Raw genomic sequence first — 21,056 nt, 5'->3', positions numbered from 1 at the left:
TATCATTAACTAGAGTTCAATCTTTATTTATGGTTCTTTTTGTTTGGTTTTCTAGTGAAGATGAAATTTGCTTTGAGGGAAAATGTGCAAATATTAAATTTAGCATTAGATAATTTTGACAAATCCATACACCCAAATCTCCTATCAAGATATAGATCAAGGATGAGGAGAAATTTGAACCCTTGTGGATTGCTGATGGGAATGTAAAACGGTTCAGCTTGCTGTGGAAAATGGTGTGGTGGTTTCTCAGTACATTAAACTAGAATTAGCATATGATCCAGCAATTTCACTTCTGAGTGTATACCCAAATGAATTAAAAAGAAAGCAGGGATTCAAACAGATATTAGTACACCCATGTTTATAGCAGAATTATTCACAATAGTTAAAAGATGGAAGCTATCCGTGTCCATGACTGCATGAATGGATAAACAAATTGTGGTGTATATATATACAATGGAATATTATTTGGCCATAAAAAGGAAAGACGCCAGGCACAATGGCACACATATCGGCATTTTGGGAGGCCATTGTGGGCGAACTGCTTGAGCCCGGGAGTTCAAGACCAGTCTGGGGAACTTAGTGAGACCCTGTCTCTGAAAAAAATAAAATAGAATTAGCCAGGCATGGAGGTGTGTGCCTGTAGTTGGAAGGATGGCTTGAGCCCAGGAGGTCTAAGCAGTAGTGAGCACCATTGCACCACTGCACTCCAACCTGGGTGACAGGGCCAGACGCTGTCTCAAAAAAAAAAAAAAAAAAAAAGAAGCGGTCTAGAAAAGGGAGGCATTGGCTGGAACAAATGGTGAATTCTTTTGGCACCCCTGAGCTTTCTTGGGCAGACATTTTAAAGGGGCCTAGGTCCACCTAGAGATCCGCCCTTAGGCTATTAACTTAGCATAACGCCCTGCTAGAGTTTAGTCAGGTCTCTTAGTGCAGTGGTTAGGGCAGTCGTTAACTGCTGAGGAGTCTTTGTAGTTCTCAATTAGCAGGCGAAAGTTTTTAGGGATGAAAGGTACTGATATCTCCAATTTACTTTGAATGTATCAAAAAATAGGATGGATTGCTGGATGCAGAGACGGCATGTGATAAAGCGGATACAGCAAATGTTACTGGTACAGTCTGTCACCAATCATTAGAACATGAGCTCCAGGAGGGAAGGGGCTTTGTCGGCCTGGCACACAGGCAGTCAATAAATATTCGTAGAATGAACGAACAATACTTGTAACGGGCTTAGGACAAACAAGTGCACAATAAGAGGAAGCTTTCCCCGACTCTGCCGTGGCGGGGACCCGGACGGTGGAACCGACGAACAGACAGCGCGCGGGGCCTGGAGAGGTCGCTCTGGCCTCCTGGAGCCTCTGCTCTATGGCGGGTCCTCCCGGGGCTGCGGAACCTCTCTGGCCGCTCGTGGCGTCCGCTCTATGGCGGTCCTTTGGGGACGCAGGAGCATGCGCAGGACTGCTCCCGGCCCGGATCGCTATGGCAGCGGCGTCGTCGTGGGCTGGGACCCTGCGATCCCGCCCGGGCCTGGCTGCCTCAACAGCCGCCCCCACTGCACACTTTAGGGCATGAACCGAGCCTCCTGCTGCCGCCCGCTGCCCTACCCGCCGCTGCCGCCGCATCCCGACTCTGGGCCAGCGCTGGGAACATGCCCCTGGCCGCCTACTGCTACCTGCGGGTCGTGGGCAAGGGGAGCTACGGAGAGGTGACGCTTGTGAAGCACCGGCGGGACGGCAAGCAGGTCTGCAGGGGTGAGGCCCGGCAAGGGCCGGGGGCGGGCAGAGGTGCGCCGAGGGCGCCTACCGGTAGATTAGATCGGGAGTGGTCGCAAGAGGCTCATCTCGGATGGCATTTCCTCAGGGAGATGGTCCCAGACCAAGATGAGGCCAGGCCTCCCTGTAATATGCGCCCAGAACTTCCTCTACTTCTTTGTTGTATTACTTTTTTTCCTTTTAATTTTCATTTTCTTTAATTACGATTCTTCGTTTTATGAAAAATTTTCAGTCTCTGCATATCCGTTTCTTTGTTGTATTAATTGACATGCTTGATCTACACACCTTTCTCCCACCCCCGACAATCTCATGAGAGCAGGTATCATGCATTCCCAGGACTTAACACAGCGCCTAGCAAGCATTATTCCTTGCATAATGGGCCTCAAAGGTCTCTACTGTAGACTGCTGGACTCACTTAAAACTCGGACTCATTTTCTTCCCGCTAAACCTTATTTCATGTCTTCCGTTTCAGTGAATAGCGACACCAACCCACCAGTTGCCCAAGTCGGACACCTGAAGTCATTTTTAAGCCTCCCCACGCACCCCAACACTGATTATATTTATCTATCACTAAGACAGTAGGCCTCTTCTCATCTCTATTGGTACCACCCTAATCCAGGACACCTTGTTTTCTCTAGCTAGGCTATGGCCACAGTTTCCCAACTGGTCGCCGCTACTTGACTTGCTTTTCTCCAATCCATCACTTTCATTGCAGCCTTAGTGATCCTTCTAAAATTTAAATCTGATGTCACTCCTCCTTTCTTTAAAACACTTTATCCCATTACCCTCAGGATAATGAACCAATTCTTCAATGTGGTGTATTAATAGGGTGACAATATAATGTATTGTACAAACTGGGACAATTTTGAAACTGAAAGGAGGCACTATCAATAGTTACACCAGGACAATAGGACTGCTCCAGCCAAGCTGAGAGGAGATGTCCCCGTTAAATATAGGGCCCAATTGCCTGTTCTTCCTTGTCTCTGGTGCTAGTTGCTTTGCTGGAACACAAGCTCATGCATAAGAGATTTATTCAGTAGGCATTGGGGGAATCATTGGATTTTGGGGCTGATAATAGGGAACTAGCAATAGCTAGTTATTTGAGCTTTAGTTTACACTTCACAAAACACATTTATGTATGTGTTGAAGAAATGAATTGTATGGTCTTTGAAATGATTGAGGGCAATGTATTAGGTGTTAGAGGCTATTGATTTCTTTTAAGTGAATAATTTTCTATGCTGAAGATCAGTGACTATTAAACTTATGGGGCCATGGATCCCTTTGAGTATCTAATGTAATCCATGGACTATTCTGTCTGCAAATGTATATTCAAGCCATATTTTATGCACCTTTTTGGGAGAGTTTAGATGTTAAGAAATTTCTTTTTTTTTTTTTTTTTTAATTTTTTAATTTTTTTGAGACAGAGTCTTGCTCTGCCTCCCAGGCTGGAGTGCAGTGGTGCAATCTTAGCTCACTGCTGCAATTTCTGCATCCCACGTTCAAGCGATTCTCCTGTGTCAGCCTTCCGAGTTGCTGAGACTACAGGTACACACCACCACGCCGGGCTAATTTTTGTATTTTTAGTAGAGACGGGTTTCACCGTGTTGACCAGGCTGGTCTTGAACTCCTGACCTCAGGTGATCCACCCACCTTGCCCTCCCAAAGTGCTGGAATTACAGTCGTGAGCCACTGTGTACGGCCAGACATTAAGAAATTGCTAACATAGGTTTTATAATTGATCCAATAGTATGTTATCTTGAACTCACTTTTTTTAGTCATTAATGAAATTGTGAAATGCAGATGGAAAGGTAATTTTTTTGTGGCCTTACAGTGCTACAAATCTAACTTATAAGAAGTATCATTAATAATAGCAAATATTTTCCCCGATTTTGTACTTGGTGAAAAACAAAATGAATAGGTTATCTGACAGGCTCTACAAGGTTGGTTTTGAGGATATTCTTGAGAGCCCTTAGATAACTCTGAGGCCACAAATCTTGTGTTTATTTGCACGTTGTAAAAATACATGTTTTGTTTTTAGTATGTCATCAAAAAACTGAACCTCCGAAATGCCTCTAGCCGAGAGCGGCGAGCTGCTGAACAGGAAGCCCAGCTCTTGTCTCAGTTGAAGCATCCCAACATTGTCACCTACAAGGAGTCATGGGAAGGAGGAGATGGTCTGCTCTACATCGTCATGGGCTTTTGTGAAGGAGGTGATCTGTACCGAAAGCTTAAGGAGCAGAAAGGGCAGCTTCTGCCTGAGAATCAGGTGGTAGAGTGGTTTGTACAGATCGCCATGGCTTTGCAGGTACTGTGTAGACTAATAGCATCCTAGCTTATTCCCAGATGACAAGAAGATGGCAGGTGTATTTTAGGAAAATTTTTCTTCAGATACTTACATATGGAAATGTATTTTTTGGAAAATTCATTTGTGAAGTTGACCCAGTCACTCTTGCTGTAGCATTGGAACTTTTCTAAGCAACTGATACCTATATTAAAATAGACCTAGATTTCATATCTAATTGCAGGGGAAGCCCACTCATTTAATATTTATAGCAAAGTCAATTTTAAGGACCCTGAGGCAACCAAGAGCAAAGAGTGACTATGTTTGTTATCCATTGGTCAGTTGTGTCATGCTGAAAGGTAGCTAGGCTAATTGATATGCCCAAGTGATTTCATCTGTCACCCTGCTGGGGTACAGTAGATGGAAATGCAAAATAAGTTTTCTTTTTTTTTATTTTTTAGAATTGGGCAGCACTTCATTCTATAAGATGGAATAAGTGTTCCTACAAGTTTGTGTTTTAATATGCATGTAACTCAAAAGCAAGACTGTTTATGAAATATTATTTTGGAACTGGGTAGACTTGTCCAGAATTAAGTGACCATGTTTAAATTCTGAGATACTTCCTCTAAATAAAAATGCTCTTGCTATACTTGAAAATATTATTAAACTGAGGATTTCATGTGTCTGACTTTGTATAAGTTGCCTACCTTCAGTGGGAGTTTGTAAGCATTTTTTTTTTGAGACAGAGTGTCACTGTCGCCCAGATTCAAGTGCAATGGCTCAATCATGGCTTGTTCCAACCTCCCGCTCCTGGGTTCAAGATTCTCATGCTGGCCGGGCGCGGTGGCTCAAGCCTGTAATCCCAGCACTTTGGGAGGCCGAGACGGGCGGATCACGAGGTCAGGAGATCGAGACCATCCTGGCTAACACGGTGAAACCCCGTCTCTACTAAAAAATACAAAAAACTAGCCGGGCGCGGTGGCAGGCGCCTGTAGTCCCAACTGCTCGGGAGGCTGAGGCAGGAGAATGGCGTAAACCCGGGAGGCGGAACTTGCAGTGAGCTGAGATCCGGCCACTGCACTCCAGCCTGGGCGGTAGAGCGAGACTCCGTCTCAAAAAAAAAAAAAAAAAAAAAAAAAAAGATTCTCATGCTTCAGCCTCCCAAGTAGCTGGGATTATAGGCATGCATCACCATGCCCAGCTAATTTTTGTATTTCTTTAGTAGAGATGAGGTTTTGCCATGTTGGCCAGGCTGGTCTTGAACTCCTGGCCTCAAGTGATCCGCCCACCTCAGCCTCCCAAACTGCTGAACAATGCGCCTGGCCTGTAAACATATTTTTAAACTGGATTCATGTAGTCCCAAAATGTATTAATTGTCAAGCTACCAGAGAACAGTTTTGATGTGTACTAGGTAAGTCAATGCATGGAACTTAATTTTCTCATTTGAAATATTGTAAATTAGACCTTTTATTTAGAGATTATAAAGCAATGATGTTTGGTAGGTATTTGTTTGTTGAATAAGGAATTGTATGGTTGGTTACTCTTTATGGTCAAAGACTGTAACTCATGCCATTGCTGATGGTATATAATAGGCCAGGAATAAATACATAATTGAGTCTATTTATATGTAATAAAATCTTGTTTCTTTCCTCAGTATTTACATGAAAAACACATCCTTCATCGAGATCTGAAAACTCAAAATGTCTTCCTAACAAGAACAAACATCATCAAAGTGGGGGACCTAGGAATTGCCCGAGTGTTAGAGAACCACTGTGACATGGCTAGCACACTCATTGGCACACCCTACTACATGAGCCCTGAATTGTTCTCAAACAAACCCTACAACTATAAGGTAGAATTGGGCTCTGTATGCTGGCTTACCTAGTACTCGTAATTTCAGAAGTTAGTTAAGTCAGATAATTATGAATTGGTTTAAGGAAAATGTTTTCTTTTTTTAAAGGGGAAAAAATGTAAATAAGCTATTCTGACATTTAACCATTTACTGTTTTTATTTTCTAGTCTGATGTTTGGGCTCTAGGATGCTGTGTCTATGAAATGGCTACCCTGAAGCATGCTTTCAATGCAAAAGATATGAATTCTTTAGTTTATCGGATTATTGAAGGAAAGGTAAAGAATAATCTAGAACTAATTGACCAGTATTTCTATAGTGCAGCTTTATAAATAGCTACTAGCAAAATCATTGATGATTTTGATGAGTCAGTGAGTAATTATTGATATTGGGTTGATAGTTAACAATGGTGGGTCCCCTCTGTGGGGAAGGTCAGACTAGAGGGAAAGGGATTGATGGATCATTTCTTAATATTAATCTGTAAGATGGCTTAATGGCTGAAAAGAATTGGCTTTTTGAAAACCTATGCCTATAGTCATAGGATGTGCAGATGCCCTGAGAGGCTATTTATCTCTTCTTCTAAGCAGCCTATGATTGAATGAGCTACATTTAAAATGAGTTTACTCTGTTTGAACTTGTTGTTCCTTTGATAATCATCACAATAATCAATAACTAGTTAAGAACCACAGAAAGCATTGTGTCTGATATAGACTCCAGAGTGACCGACTTTGTATGTTCCATGAGGCTAGTTGCCCTTTATAGTGTCAGGCATCCGTGTACTGTTAAGGGATTTTTTTTTTTTTTGAGATGGAGTTTTGCTCTTGTCTCCTAGGCTGGAGTGCAATGGCATGATCTCAGCTCACAGCAACCTCTACCTCCTGGGTTCAAGTGATTCTCGTGCCTTAGCTTACCAAGTAGCTGGGATTACAGGCACGTGTCACCATGCCCAGCTAATTTTTATATTTTTAGTACAGATGGTGTTTTACCATGTTGGCCAGGCTGGTCTCGAACCTCAGGTGACGTGCCCGCCTCAGCCTCCCAAAATGCTGGGATTGCAGGTGTGAGCCACCGCGCCTGGCCAAGGTACTGTTAAGTTTTAAAGGCCATGAATCACCTATTGATTTTAATACTATCCCACAACTCATTTAATTTTTCAATTTGAAACATATTGAAAAACATACACAAAAGTAAAATTTTCCCATAATGCCACTACTTAAGAATCAAACAAGAAGGGAGTGAAATTCTCTTCTCCTTCTATTCCCATTCCCTGGAAGATGACCATTGCTAGCAATTTGGTACATGGCCTTTCTGTTTTTTTCCTGCCTTTATACAGACATAACTCTGTGTGTGTGTGTGCATGTGTACACGTACACCCACAGATTCTTAAACTGAAATGGAATCAGGCTGTTTGCATGGTACATAACTTGTTTTTTTGACTTAATACATGAGGGACATCTTTCCAAGTTGGTACCTGCAAGTCTTGGTTTTTTGTTTTTTTTTTTTTTTTAGGTGGAGTCTCACTCTGTCACCCAGGCTGGAGTGCAGTGGCGCAATCTTGGCTCACTGCAAGCTCCGCCTCCTGGGTTCACACCATTCTCCTGCCTCAGCCTCCCAAGTAGCTGGGACTACAGGTGCCCGCCACCATGCCCAGCTAATTTTTTGTATTTTTAGTAGAGACAGAGTTTCACTGTGTTAGCCAGGATGGTCTCGATCTCCTGACCTCATGATCCACCCGCCTGGCCTCCCAAAGTGCTGGGATTACAGGCATGAGCCACTGTGACTGGCTTCTTCTTCTTTATAAGAAGAATGTATGATAATTTATTCCACAGATCCACTATGGGACATTTATGTTTCCAGTTGTTTACTACTGCAAGAACAGTACTGCATTGAACATCCTGATACATAAGTCTTTAGGAAACTCATACTCTTATTTCTGAATGAGAGTGTCATCAGATGGGACTGCTGGGTTGAAGGATATACTTTTATAATTTTACAACTTGTTATCTTACAACTGGGATACCAGTACACTTCCTGTAGACTAACATACTGATTGTTTTCTGCTTATGTGGATATATGACTATAAATAAATATTGGGAAACCTCTATCAGCTTTTACTTTGTTTCACAAGACCATTAGTCATAATTACAGTATTATTTTTCTTTGTAGCTGCCACCAATGCCAAGGGATTACAGCCCAGAGTTGGCAGAACTGATAAGAACAATGCTGAGTAAAAGGCCTGAAGAAAGGCCGTCTGTGAGGAGCATCCTGAGGCAGCCTTATATAAAGCGGCAAATCTCCTTCTTTTTGGAGGCCACAAAGATGTAAGCTACTTCCCTTGCAAATAGCTGGGCTAAATAGATGGGGTAAAAGAGGGTGGCTTCTATAATATTCATATGCAAGAATTAATGGTGGGTTCTTTTTTTAAAACAAGAAATAAAATGGCCTGATTACATATGTAGAGGAAGCAAGATTCTACCCTCTTAGGGTTTTTTGGCTGAGTTTGAGAATTAAACTTACAATTTAACAGGAGAAAAGTATATAGATTTATTTAATACCTGAATAAGTTTTATGTGACACAGGAGCCCTCATAAGGAAATGAAGACCCAAAGAAGTGGCAAAACCTAAATGCTTTTGTGCTTGATTCAACAAAGAGAGGGAATTGTGGAAAAGTAAACTATGTGGAGAGGAAGATAAGAATTATTTTAATAAGGTCTGTTTATAGAATTCTCTCAGTTCAGCTTTCCATTCTTAATAATAAGAATGTTACTTTCCTTCTGATACAGGGAGGACATATTTCATATGGGAGTTTTATCTTCTGCTTTCTGGAAGAAAAAGGGAAGGTCAGAGTATCCTTCTTGCACCTACTTTTTTTTTTTTTGAGATGGAGTCTTGCTGTGTCACCCAGGCTGGAGTGCAGTGGCATGATCTCAGCTCACTGCAACCTCCGCCTCTCGGGTTCAAGCAATTCTCCTGCATCAGTCTCCCCAGTAGCTGGGATTATAGGCGCCCGCCACTGTGCCCGGCTAATTTTTGTATTTTTAGTAGATACAGGGTTTCACCATGTTGGCCAGGCTGGTCTTGAACTCCTGACCTCGTGATCCGCCCGCCTCAGCCTCCCAAAGCTTGCACTTACTTTTTAAAGAACCTTAGCCCAAAATGATCTTTATGCCAAAGTAGCACTTTTGGCATGGCATATTCTCCCAGTCTTCAAATACATGTTGAAATTTGCTTAATTGCTAAAATCAGAAATTTGGAGAACCACTGTCATATTCCTCAGAGGGTTCTAAGACATATAGTGTAAATTGTTTTTAAAAGGACATATGCACTACTCTGGGTTCACTGCCTATGAGTTAGCCCTGTTCTCAAGGAGCAGCCAAATAATAAAAGAGGGCATATGTTTTAGGAATCATATTATAATTAGAGATTATCTAAGAAACCTATATGTCTTACTATATAATATGGTAATATTTAAAAAGTAGTGCTCACATTTCTGAGAGCTTGCATAAAGTTCCCTCTTCATTCATATAACTTCCTGAGAGAGTTCCTTGCTTTGACTTGCAGGTCCTGCCTTTACTAAACAGGTGTTCCAGGATCTAAGACTTAGGGCTAGACAAAACTATCACAATCTGTTTGGCTTCTCCTCTTGCCTTGTGGCATGTTAAATTTGGAAAGAGAGGTGGCAATGCTACAGATTCCTGAGGGAATAAAGAATAACCATCTTGGCCGGGCGCGGTGGCTCACGCCTGTAATCCCAGCACTTTGGGAGGCCGAGACGGGTGGATCACGAGGTCAGGAGATTGAGACCATCCTGGCTAACACGGTGAAACGCCGTCTCTACTAAAAATACAAAAAATTAGCCGGGCGCAGTGGCGGGCGCCTGTAGTCCCAGTTACTTGGGAGGCTGAGGCAGGAGAATGGTGTGAACCCAGGAGGCGGAGCTTGCAGTGAGCTGAGATCCGGCCACTGCACTCCAGCCTGGGCGACAGAGCGAGACTTCGTCTCAAAAAAAAAAAAAAAAAAAAATTAAAGAATAACCATCTTTTTGTGTACATTGTCTATATAATTTCCCACCAAGCAGAACTTTGGCCTTCCAGTGCACTGATCTCCATGCTTGTCTTGAATTCTCCAGAGGTTTAGCCCAGTTTTAGAACTGACATGCTAAAATAGTTGGGGATATTATTCCTGTATACATTTATTAAAGTCAGCATTAAGTATACCAATCAGTTTTACTCTCAAAGTTAGCCAAGCAGTTGTGGTATTATTACAAACATGTAAAATTTGAAAATGAAAATTAACCTGGTACTCCCATATGTGAGGCAGTCTCCCACAGAATTTTTATTTTGAAATAATTTTGTATAAACAGAAAAGTTGGAAAGATAGTGTGGAAAGTTCCTGTATACCCCTCATCTAATTTCTTCTGTGATTACTAGATTACATACCCTGATGCATTTGTCAAAACTAAGAAACCAGCATTGAAATATTACTATTGACTTGGCCATGCGTGGTGGCTCATGCCTGTAATCCCAGCACTTTGGGAGGCCGAGGCTGGCAGATCACCTGATGTCAGGAGTTTGAGACCAGCCTGGCCAACATGGCGAAACCCCATCTCTACTAAAAAAAAAAATACAAAAAAATTAGCCAGGCGTGGTGGCACACGCCTGTAGCCGCAGCTACTCAGGAGGCTGAGGCACAAGAATTGCTTGAACCCGGGCAGTGGAGGTTGCAATGAGCTGAGATCACGCCACTGCACTCTAGCCTGGGTGACAGAGTGAGACTCTGTCTCAATTAAAAAAAAAAAAAAAAAGAAAGAAAGAAAAGTATTACTATTGACTAAATTTCAGACTTTCTTTGGCTTTCACCAGTTTTTTTCCTCTAACATCTCTTTTCTATTCCAGGATCCAATCCAGGATATAGTACATCTAATCAGGGGTCTGTGATCGTTTCTCACTTTCTTTATTTTTTATGACCTTGTTTCTTTCAAAGACTACTGGTCAGGTGTTTTGTAGGATGCCCCTTAGATTTTTAGAAAACTGTTCTCTATAAATGGTCCAGTTCTGTAAGGGAATTCATTGTATACACACACTTCCACCTATACATAAAAACCCATAATCTTCAGTATATTGATAATAACTCTTTCTTTTCTTCTTCATAAAGAAAAACCTCCAAAAGTAACATTAAAAATGGTGACTCTAAATCCAAGCCTTTTGCTACAGTGGTTTCCGGAAAGGCAGAATCAAATCATGAAGTAATCCACCCCCAACCACACTCTTCTAAGGGCTCCCAGACATATATAATGGTATGTTTCTTTTTAAAGGGTATGTGTTTTAGAAACTGCACTTAGAAAAATGGGCCATTTAAGCAAATTATTTTATGTGAAATGATTATGCTTTACTAGAGATTCTGTTGTACAATTAATTCCTTATTGTAAAGAAAGAGTACTGGTTAAGTGATTGATTTAGCTTTATCCAAATTGGGCTGTCAAAATGTTCATGAAATCAGTGCTGTAATAACTTTTAAGAATTTTTTAGGTGAAATTTATGTAACGAAATTAACCATTTTAAAGTAAACAATTAAGGTGGGTGCGGTGGCTCATGCCTGCAATTCTAGCACTCTGGGAGGCCGAGGCTGGCAGATCACCTGAGGTCAGCAGTTCAAGACCAGCCTGGCCAACATGGAGAAACGCCATCTCTACTAAAAATACAAAAATTAGCCAACTGTGGTGGCGTGTGCCTGTAGTCCTAGCTACTCAGGAGGCTGAGGGAGGAGAATAGCTTGAACCTGGGAGGCGGAGGTTGCAGTGAGCCAAGATTGTACCACTGTACTCCAACCTAGGTGACAGAATGAGACACTGTTTCAAAAATAAAAATAAATAATTAAATAAAGTGATCAATTAAGTGTGGCCAGTACATTCGCAGTGTAGTGCAACCATCACTTCTATGTAGTTCCAAAACATTTTTATCACCCCAAAGGAAATCTCTTCCTCATTAAGCAGTCACTCCCCATTTTGTCCTTCACCTAGCCTCTGGCAACCACCAATGTGTTTCCTGTCTCTATGAAGTCACCTTTCCTGGATATTTCATGTAAATAGGATCATTAAATATATCACCTTTTGTTTCTGGTGTCTTCTACATAGCATATTTTCAAGGTTGATCCATGTAGCATGTATAAATACTTCATTTCTTTTTAGGTCTGGCTACCATTGTATGGATATACCACAGTTTGTTTATCCATTCATCCATTAGTAGACATTTGAGTTTTTTTCACCTTTTGGCTATTGCTATGAATATATGTGTACATGTAGTTGAGTACCTGTTTTCCGTTCTTTTGTGTCCATACCTAGCAGTGGAATTACTGAATCAAATGGTAATTTTTGATTTGACTTTTTTTTGGTTTGACTTTTTGAGGAACTGTTGCACTGTTTTCTACAGTGGCTGTACCGTTTGACATTCCCATCAGCAGTGCACAAGGGTTTCAGTTTCTCTACATCTTTGCCAACACTTGTTATTTTCTGATTTTTTGATTCTAGCCATCCTAGTGGGTATAAAGTGGTATCCTATTGTATTTTTGATTTGTATTTCCCTAATGATTAATGACATACAGCATCTTTTCACATGCTTGTTGGCCATTTGTATGTCTTCTTTGGAGAAATATCTGCTAAAGCTTTTGCCTTTTTTTTAATACAGGGTCTCACTCTGTTGCCTAGGCTGGAGTACAGTGGTGTGATCATGGCTCACTCTAGCTTCAACCTCTTGGGATCAAGTGATCCTCCCACCTCAGCCTCCTGAGTAGCTGGGACCACAGCATGCCGCCATGCCTGGCTAATTTTTTTATTTGTAGAGACAGCGTCTTTCTATATTGCCTGGGCTGGTCTCAAACTCCTGCGCTCAGGCGATCCTCCTACCTTGGCTTTCCAAACAAAGTGCTGGGATTACAGGCATAAGCCACTGTGCCCAGGCTTTTTTTTTCTTTTTTTAAGAGAGGATCTTGCTCTGTCACCCAGGCTGGAGTACAGTGGCATCATCATAGCTCACCACAGCCTCTGAACTTGACTCAAGGGATCCTCCTACCTCAGCCTTCCGATTAACTGGGTCTACAGGTGCACGCCACCATACCTGGCTAACTGTTACGATTATTTTTGTAGAGGTGGGTCTCACTATGTTGCTCAGGCTGGTCTCAAACTCCTGGGCCCAAGCAGTTCAGTTCTTCTGCCTTTTCCTCCCAAAGTGCTGATATTACAGGTATGAGCCACATCACCCAGCCCCTGCCCAGTTTTAAATTGTATTTTTGTCTTTTTGTTGTTGAGTCGTAAGAGTTCTCTATCTGTGTTCCAGATACTAGTCCCTTGTCAGACAGACAACTTGCAATATTTTCTCCATTGTATAGGTTGTCTTTTCTTTCCCTTTTTAATTAACTTTTCTTTTTTGTTTTTAAAAATTTCTTTTGTTTTTTTCACTTTCTTGATAATGTCCTTTTCACAAAAGCTTCTAATTTTGATGAAGTCCAGTTTATCTATTTTTTTATTTTGTTGTCATAGCTAAGAATCCCTTGCCAAATCCAACGTCTTGAAGGTTTATGCCATAGTTTCTTGTAACAATTTTATAGTTTTAGCTCTTATATTTAGGTTGTCGATCCAATTTTAATTTTTTCATTATGATAAAATACACATAATGTAAAATTTACTATCTTAATCATCTGTAAATGTACAATTCAGTGGTGTTAAATACATCTATAATGTTATGCAGCCATCATCACTCATCTTCATGACTCTCATATTGTAAAACTGAACTCTGTTCTCTTTAAACAGTATCTCCCCATTCCCTACTACCCCAGTCCCTGGCAATCACTGTTCTACCATTCTTCTTCTTCTTCTTTTTTGAGATGGAGTCTTGCTGTGTCGCCCAGGCTAGAGTGCAGTGGCATGATCTCGGCTCACTGCAACCTCCACCTCCCTGGTTCAAGCAATTCCCCTGCCTCAGCCTCCCGAATAGCTGGGATTACAGGTGCATGCCACGACATCTAGCTAATTTTTTTGTGTTATTAGTAGAGACAGGGTTTCAACATGTTGGCCAGACTGGTCTCGAACTCCTGACCTCAGGCAATCCACCTGCCTCGGCCTCCCAAAGTGCTGAGATTACAGGTGTGAGCCACTGTGCCTGGCCCACCATTCTACTTTCTATCTCCATGGTTTTGACTAGTATAAGTACCTTAGATAAGGGGATCATGCAGTATTTGTCTTTCATGACTGCCTTGTTTCGTTTCACGTAATATCCTCAAGGTTCATCCATGTTGTGACATATGTCAGAATTTCCTTCCTTTTTAATGCTGAATAATATTATGTTGTATGTGTCCCACATTTTGTTTATCTGGTTCATCTGCAGATGTACATTTGTGTTGTTTCCACCTTTTTGCTATTGTGAATAATGCTGCTATGAACATGGGTGTACACGTATCTCTTTGAGACCCTGATTTCTTTTTTCTTTTTTTCTGAGACGGAGTCTCACTGTTACCCAGGTTGGAGTGCAATGGCACAATCTTGGCTCACTGTAACTTCCACCTCCTGGGTTCAAGCGATTCTCCTGCCTCGGCCTCCCAAGTAGCTGGGATTACGGGCATGTGCCACCATGCCCAGCTAATTTTTGTATTTTTAGTAGAGATGGGATTTCACCATGTTGGCCAGGCTGGTCTCAAACTCCTGACCTCAAGTGATCCACCCACCTTAGCCTCCCAAAGTGCTGGAATTACAGATGTGAGCCACTGCTCCCAGCCAAGACCCTGATTTCTGTTTTTTTGGGTATATAACCAGAAGTGGAACTGCTGACCACATGGTAATTCTATTTTTAACTTTTTGAGGACCTGTAGTACTGTTTTCCACAACTTCTGTATCATTTTACATTCCTATCAGCAGTACACAAAGGTTCCAGTTTCTCTACATTCTCACCAGTACTTGTTATTTTCTGGGATTTGTTAGTAATAGCCATCCTAATGGGCATGAGATGGTATCTCATTGTAGTTTTGATTTGCATTTCCCTAGTGATTAGTTATATTGAGCATTTTTTGTGTGCTTCTTGGCCATTTGCATATCTTTTTGGGAGGAATGTCTATTCAAGTCCTTTGCCCATTTTTGAGTTGGGTCGTTCATTTTTTGCTGTTGAATTTTAGGAGTTCTCCATATATTCAAGATGTCAATCCCTTATCACATACATGATTTGCAAATATTTTCTCTCGTTTTGTGGGTTACCTTTTTACTCTGTTGATAGTATTTTTTGATGCACAAAATTTTTAATTTTTGTGAAATCCAATATGTCTTTTTCTTGTGTTGCCTGTGCCTTTGGTGTCCTATCCAGAAAATCATTGCCAAATCCAATGTTGTGAAGCCTTTGCCTTATGTCTTCTTCTGAGAGTTTTATAGTTTTAGGTCTTACATTTAGGTTTTTTGTTCATTTTGAGTTAATTTTTTATATGGTATTAGGTAAAGGTCTGACTTCATTCTTCTGTATATGGGTATTTAGCTTTTTCAGCACTATTTGTTGAAAAAACTGTCCTTTCCTCATTAAATGATCATGGCACCTTTGTCAAAAATCATTTGCCCACACATGTGAAGGTTTATTTCTGGGTTCCCCATTCTGTTCCATTGGTTTCTATGTATAATGTCCGTTTTTATACGAATACTACACTGTTTTGATAATGTAGTTTTGTGGTATGTTTTAAAATCGTGAGGCATGAGTCCTCCATCTCTATTCTTCTTTTTCAAGATTGTTTTGGCTATTTGGGAGCCCTTGAGATTCCATTGAATTTTAGGATGGATTTTTCTGTTTTTCCAAAGAATGTCATTGGGATTTTGATAAGGATTAGATTGAATCTATAGATTGCTCTGGGTAGTATTAATATATTAACAATATTAAGCTCTTCTCAAGGAGATGCCCAATTGTAAAAAGAGAAAAAAAGAACGAACAATGTTAACAGTCTTCCAATCCATGAGCATGGGATGTGTTTCCATTTATTTATGTCTTCTTTACATTTCTTTCAACACCATTTTGTAGATTTCACTATGTGAGTCTTCTTTCACCTTTTGGTTAATTCCTAATTATTTTTTTATTTTTGATACTGTTGTAAATTGAATTGTTTTTGTAATTTGCTTCTCAGACTGTCTATGGTTAGTATATAGAAATGCAACTGTTTTTTGTATGTTGACTTTGCCTCTTGCTACCTTGCTCAGTTCATTTATTAGTTCTAACAGTTTCTGCGTGTGGAATCTTTAGGATTTCCTACACACAAGATTATATCATCTGCAAGAGGAGATAATTTTACTTTTTCTTTTCTAATTTTGATGCCTTATTTTTTTTCCTTGCCTAATTGCTCTGACTAGAACTTCTAGTACTATATTGACTAGAAGAGGTGAAAACAGGTATTCTTGCCTTGTTCCTGATCTTAGAGGAAAAGCTTTCAGTCTTTTACCATTAAATGTGATGTTTACTGTGGGTGTTTCATATGTGACTTTTATTATGTTATGAATTTTTTTTTCTATTCCTAGTTTGTTGAATTTTTTTTTAATCATGAAAAGGTGTTTTTTTTTTTCCACAGCCCTGAAAATCATCACATAAGGGTGTTGATCATGTGTTTTTTTTCCTTCATTTTGTTAATGTGGTCTAATACTACATATGAAGCATATAATTCATTGTCCTTAATTACATTCACAGTATCATGCAACCATCATCACTATCTTCCAAAACGTTTCCATCATTTCAAACAGAAACTTTGTACCCATTGAGCAATAATTTTCTATTCCCTCTATCCTCAGGCCCTGGTAAGCTCTCATCTACTTTTTGTCTTTTTGGATTTGCCTGTTCTAGATATATTATATAAATGGAATCATACAATATTTGTCTTTCTGTTTCTGGCTTCTTTCTTTCTTTTTTTTTCATTGTTAACACGGTTTTGTTTTTCAGGCTGTCCATTGCCATTGGTCAGCTTGAACTAGTCCAGAGTCCAGCAGGAAAGTGCATGGTGTACCAGATTCACCATCTCTTAAGTTGCTACTGTTTTCTCTTCTTTACTGAAAGATTGTACTGAGCCAGTCTTTACCTATGACAGGCCGGTGACACGAACACTTATTGTGCTGTTCTTCAGGCTTTTCTGAGTCAGCATCTTTTCTTTGGCTTCATCATGTACAGAAGGATTCCATGGAGAAAAGCTAATTGCATGAGTCTTCTATTTTAGATTGGTCAGACAAATGAGTAATGCACACCTTAACACTGTCAACCACTTTACTCTTAAAAAGCTGAACATCTTTCTCATACAGTATTGCAGCCTCTGGGTTTAGGGGGCTTTTTTATCAATCTTGTAGAAAACTCTCCCTGCATATTGTTAGTACTTGCCAAATTTGATTATGATTCCACCTCCATTTTCCAAATGCTCTCTTCACATCCAGTTCATCTGAGGTGGCATCACCTAGTAGGTGAAAGATGGGAATACCGAATATCAAGCATGGATAGTCACCATCTGGATAGTAATCAGGGATGGATGTAAACTGCAAACTTAAATACACCATCTTTTTTTTTTTTTTTTTTTTTTTTTGAGACAGAGTCTCACTCTGTTGCCCAGGCTAGAGTGTGGTGGTGCGATCTTGGCTTATGGCAAACTGCCTCCTGGGTTCAAGTGATCTCCTGCCTCAGCCTCCTGAGTAGCTGGGATTACAGGCACGTGGCACCACACCAGCAAATTGTTATATTTTTGGTTAGAGACGGGTTTCACCATGTTGGCCAGGCTGGTCTCGAACTCCTAACCTCAAGTGCTCCACCCACCTCAGACTCTCAAAGTGCTGGGATTATAGGTGTGAGCCACCACGCCTGCCTAAATATGCCATCTTGATAAAGTCTATGCTCTATGATTATTAGTCCAAACCACTTTAATACAGAGGGATAAGATGGCTGCACATAGACACCTAATAACATCTGCTCCACAACCAAGGTAAATTCTGCAAGAAGAGAGTATTTCAGGTGGACGAGTCTATAGGAAGCATGCATGCCATTTATTGACTCTGCTGCTGGGGCAGAAGGTGTAGGCTTAGTTATGGGCAAAGCATTTTTGGGAATAGAAGGCAGCTGTTTCTTTGGCATAGTTCATGGAAGACTGATTTTCACATCCCCTGCCAATGTTTTCAGCTTCAGATCATTTCCATATAGAGCTTGTAGACATGCTCCCGAAAGAGTTCATAATGTGTGCTCCAAACAAAGAAATTCAGTATTATGTCATCAGACTCTTCTGTCCTCAGCATTCAATTTACCAGCCTTCCGGGCATTGTGCCTCACCTCTGCACCTTCAATGTAGAGTTCCCAGCTGCCCATCACCTTTGCGGCCCAGCAGCATCTCTGGCCACAGTGCCATTCCTGCCCCTGCTTGCTCCCTGCCCTGTCCTGGCTTATTTCTTTTCTTTTCTGAGACAGGACCTCAATGTGTCAACTAGGCTGGAGCGCAGTGGTGTGATCACGGCTCACTGCAGCCTTGACCTCCCGGCTCAAGCAGTCCTCCCACTCAGGCTTCCAAGTAGCTGGGACTACAGGCACTTGCCACCATGCCTAGCTAATTTTTTGGTTTTTTTTTTTTATAGAAATGGGGTTTCGCCATGTTGCCTAGGCTGGTCTCAAACTCCTGAGCTCAAGTGATCCTCCTGCCTCTGCCTCCCAAAGTACTGGGATGATAGGCGTGAGCTACCACACCTGGCCTGGCTTATTTTACTTAGCATGTTTTCAAGGGTCATTCATGTTTTAGCATGTATCAGAACTTCATTCCTTTTTATGGATTAGAAATATTCCATTGTGGCCGGGCGTGGTGGCTCAAGCCTGTAATCCCAGCACTTTGGGAGGCCGAGGCGGGTGGATCACGAGGTCAGGAGATCGAGACTATCCTGGCTAACATGGTGAAACCCCGTCTCTACTAAAAATACAAAAAACTAGCCGGGCGTGGTGGCGGGCGCCTGTAGTCTCAGCTACTTGGGAGGCTGAGGCGGGAGAATGGCGTGAACCCGGGAGGCGGAGCTTGCAGTGAGCCGAGATCACGCCACTGCACTCCAGCCTGGGAGACACAGCGAGACTCCGTCTCAAAAAAAAAAAAAAAAAAAAAAAGAAATATTCCATTGTATGTATTTGCCTTTTTTGTTGTTGTTGAGACAGCGTTTCACTCCTGTTGCCCAGGCTGGAGTGCAATGGCAGGCTCTCGGCTCACTACAACCTCCACTTCCTAGGCTCAAGCAATCCTTCTGCATCAGCCTCCCAAGTAACCGGGACTACAGACATGCACCACCACACCTGGCTAATTTTTGTATTTTTAGTAGAGATGGGATTTTACCATGTTGCCCAGGCTGGTCTCGAGCTCCTGGCCTCAAGTGATTTACCTGCTTCGGCATCCCAAACTTCTGGGATTACAGGCGTGAGCCACCGTGCCCGGCAGTATTTACCACATTTTGTTTATCCCTTCATCTGCTGATGGACTTTTGGGTTGTTTCCGCCTTTTGGCTATTTTGAATAAAGCTACTATAAACATTGGTGTACAAATATTTACTTGAGTCCCTGCTTTCAGTTCCTTAGATTACATACTTATGAGCGGAATTGCTGGGTCATATGGTAATTCCATGTTTAACTTTTTGAGGAACCTCTTGTTGCATTTTGAGTTGATTTGGTATAAGATATGAGGAGTGCTATAATAATTTCCAAACATGTTTTCATTCAGGATGAAGGCAAATGTTTGTCCCAGGAGAAACCCAGGGCCTCTGGTCCCTTGAAGTCACCTGCCAGTCTGAAAGCCCATACCTGCAAACAGGACTTTAGCAATACCACAGAACTAGCCACAATCAGTAAGGTAAATATTGACATCTTACCTGCAAAAGGGAGGGATTCAGTGAGTGATGACTTCGTTCAGGAGAATCAGCCAAGACACTTGGATGCCTCTAATAAGTTAGGAGGTATATGCAGTATTTCTCAAGTGAAAGAGGAGATGCTTCAGAACAACAGTAAATCCAGTTCCCAACCTGAAAACCTGATTCCCACGTGGTCCTCTGACATTGTCGCTGGGGAAAAAAATGAACCAGTGAAGCCTCTGCAGCCCCTAATCAAAGAACAAAAGCCAAAGGACCAGGTGAGTGATATGCACACATGAGATATTGGTTTTGGAGAGAAGACTGAAAGTGCAGTTACAAATGTGTGGGTTCTCTTGTCATTTTAGGAAAATCAGTAATTCTATGTATCAGTTTAAACGTAGAAGAATATTTGCATCAAACCAAAAAGAAACCCAGTACCCTGTAACAGTCACAGCAACCTGTGCCTCCTGGGTTCAAGTGATTCTCCAGCCTCAACCTCCTGAATAGCTGGGATTACAAGCATGTGCCACCAGGTCCAGCTAATTTTTGTAGTTTTTCTAGCAGAGATGGGGTTTTACCATGTTGGTCAGGCTGGTCACAAACTTTGACCTCAAGTGATCAGCCTGCCTCGGCCTCCCAAAGTGCTGGGATTATGGGTGTGAGCCACCATGCGCAGCCTTAAGCATCTTTTTATATACTTTGGCCAGTATTTCTCCTTTGGAGAAATAAACTATTTGAATTCTTTGCCAATTTTAAAATTGGTTTATCATTTTATTATTGAATTCTGAGAGTTCTTTATTCTAGATACCAGTTCCTTATTAGATACAGCATTTGAAAATATTGTCTCCCGGCCAGGAATGGTGGCTCACACCTGTAATCCCAGCACTGTGGGAGGCTGAGGCAGGAGGTCAGGAGTTCAAGACCAGCCTGGCCAACATAGTGAAACCCTGTTTCTACTAAAAATACAAAAATTAGCCGGGCGTGGTGGCGCACGCCTGTAATTCCAGCTACTCAGGAGGCTGAGGCAGGAGAATCGCTTGAACCTGAGAGGCAGAGGTTGCAGTGAGCTGAGATTGCCCCAGTGCACTCCAGCCTGGGCAACAGAGCAAGACTCCATCTCAAAAAAACAAAAAAAAGAAAATATTGTCTCCCATCCTCCCCTCCCCTCCCCTCCCCTCTTCCTCTTCTGCAGGTCCTTGCTCTGTTGCTGAGGCTGGAGTGCAGTGATGTGATCTCAGCTCACTGCAGCCTCGGTGTCCTAGGCTCAAGTGATCCTCCAACCTTAGCCTCCCGAGTAGCTGGGAC

The 21,056-nt window shown here is 41.6% G+C and overlaps 1 protein-coding gene and 1 pseudogene across 14 annotated transcripts in view; one reads left to right on the top strand and one right to left on the bottom strand.

Annotated features, from left to right (window-relative positions):
* The first annotated feature begins 1,337 nt into the window (after positions 1 to 1,337).
* The window catches only part of LOC105480557 (NIMA related kinase 4), a 73,003-nt gene continuing 53,284 nt past the window's right edge, over positions 1,338 to 21,056 (top strand). For 3 of the 14 annotated variants that reach the window (XR_011620081.1, XM_071091889.1, XM_011739609.2), the window contains exons 1-7: positions 1,351 to 1,738; positions 3,808 to 4,074; positions 5,705 to 5,902; positions 6,070 to 6,177; positions 8,066 to 8,220; positions 11,054 to 11,195; positions 19,625 to 20,029. Coding sequence is in view for 13 of the 14 variants with exons in the window: in XM_071091889.1 (XP_070947990.1) it covers positions 1,646 to 1,738; positions 3,808 to 4,074; positions 5,705 to 5,902; positions 6,070 to 6,177; positions 8,066 to 8,220; positions 11,054 to 11,195; positions 19,625 to 20,029 (1,368 nt within the window). In the remaining variant the exon portion in view is untranslated. Of the gene's footprint in view, positions 1,739 to 3,807; positions 4,075 to 5,177; positions 5,462 to 5,704; positions 5,903 to 6,069; positions 6,178 to 8,065; positions 8,221 to 11,053; positions 11,196 to 19,624; positions 20,030 to 21,056 lie in introns of those variants that run through there. The other 11 variants (XM_071091890.1, XM_071091893.1, XM_071091888.1 and 8 more) reach the window with 10 other exon arrangements.
* LOC105480556 (AKT-interacting protein-like) lies at positions 16,925 to 18,112 on the bottom strand (annotated as a pseudogene).

The sequence above is a fragment of the Macaca nemestrina genome, chromosome 2 (assembly GCF_043159975.1).
Source record: "Macaca nemestrina isolate mMacNem1 chromosome 2, mMacNem.hap1, whole genome shotgun sequence".
In the NCBI taxonomy this organism is placed as follows: domain Eukaryota; kingdom Metazoa; phylum Chordata; class Mammalia; order Primates; family Cercopithecidae; genus Macaca; species Macaca nemestrina.
This window is presented reverse-complemented; position numbering and strand designations above follow the sequence as displayed.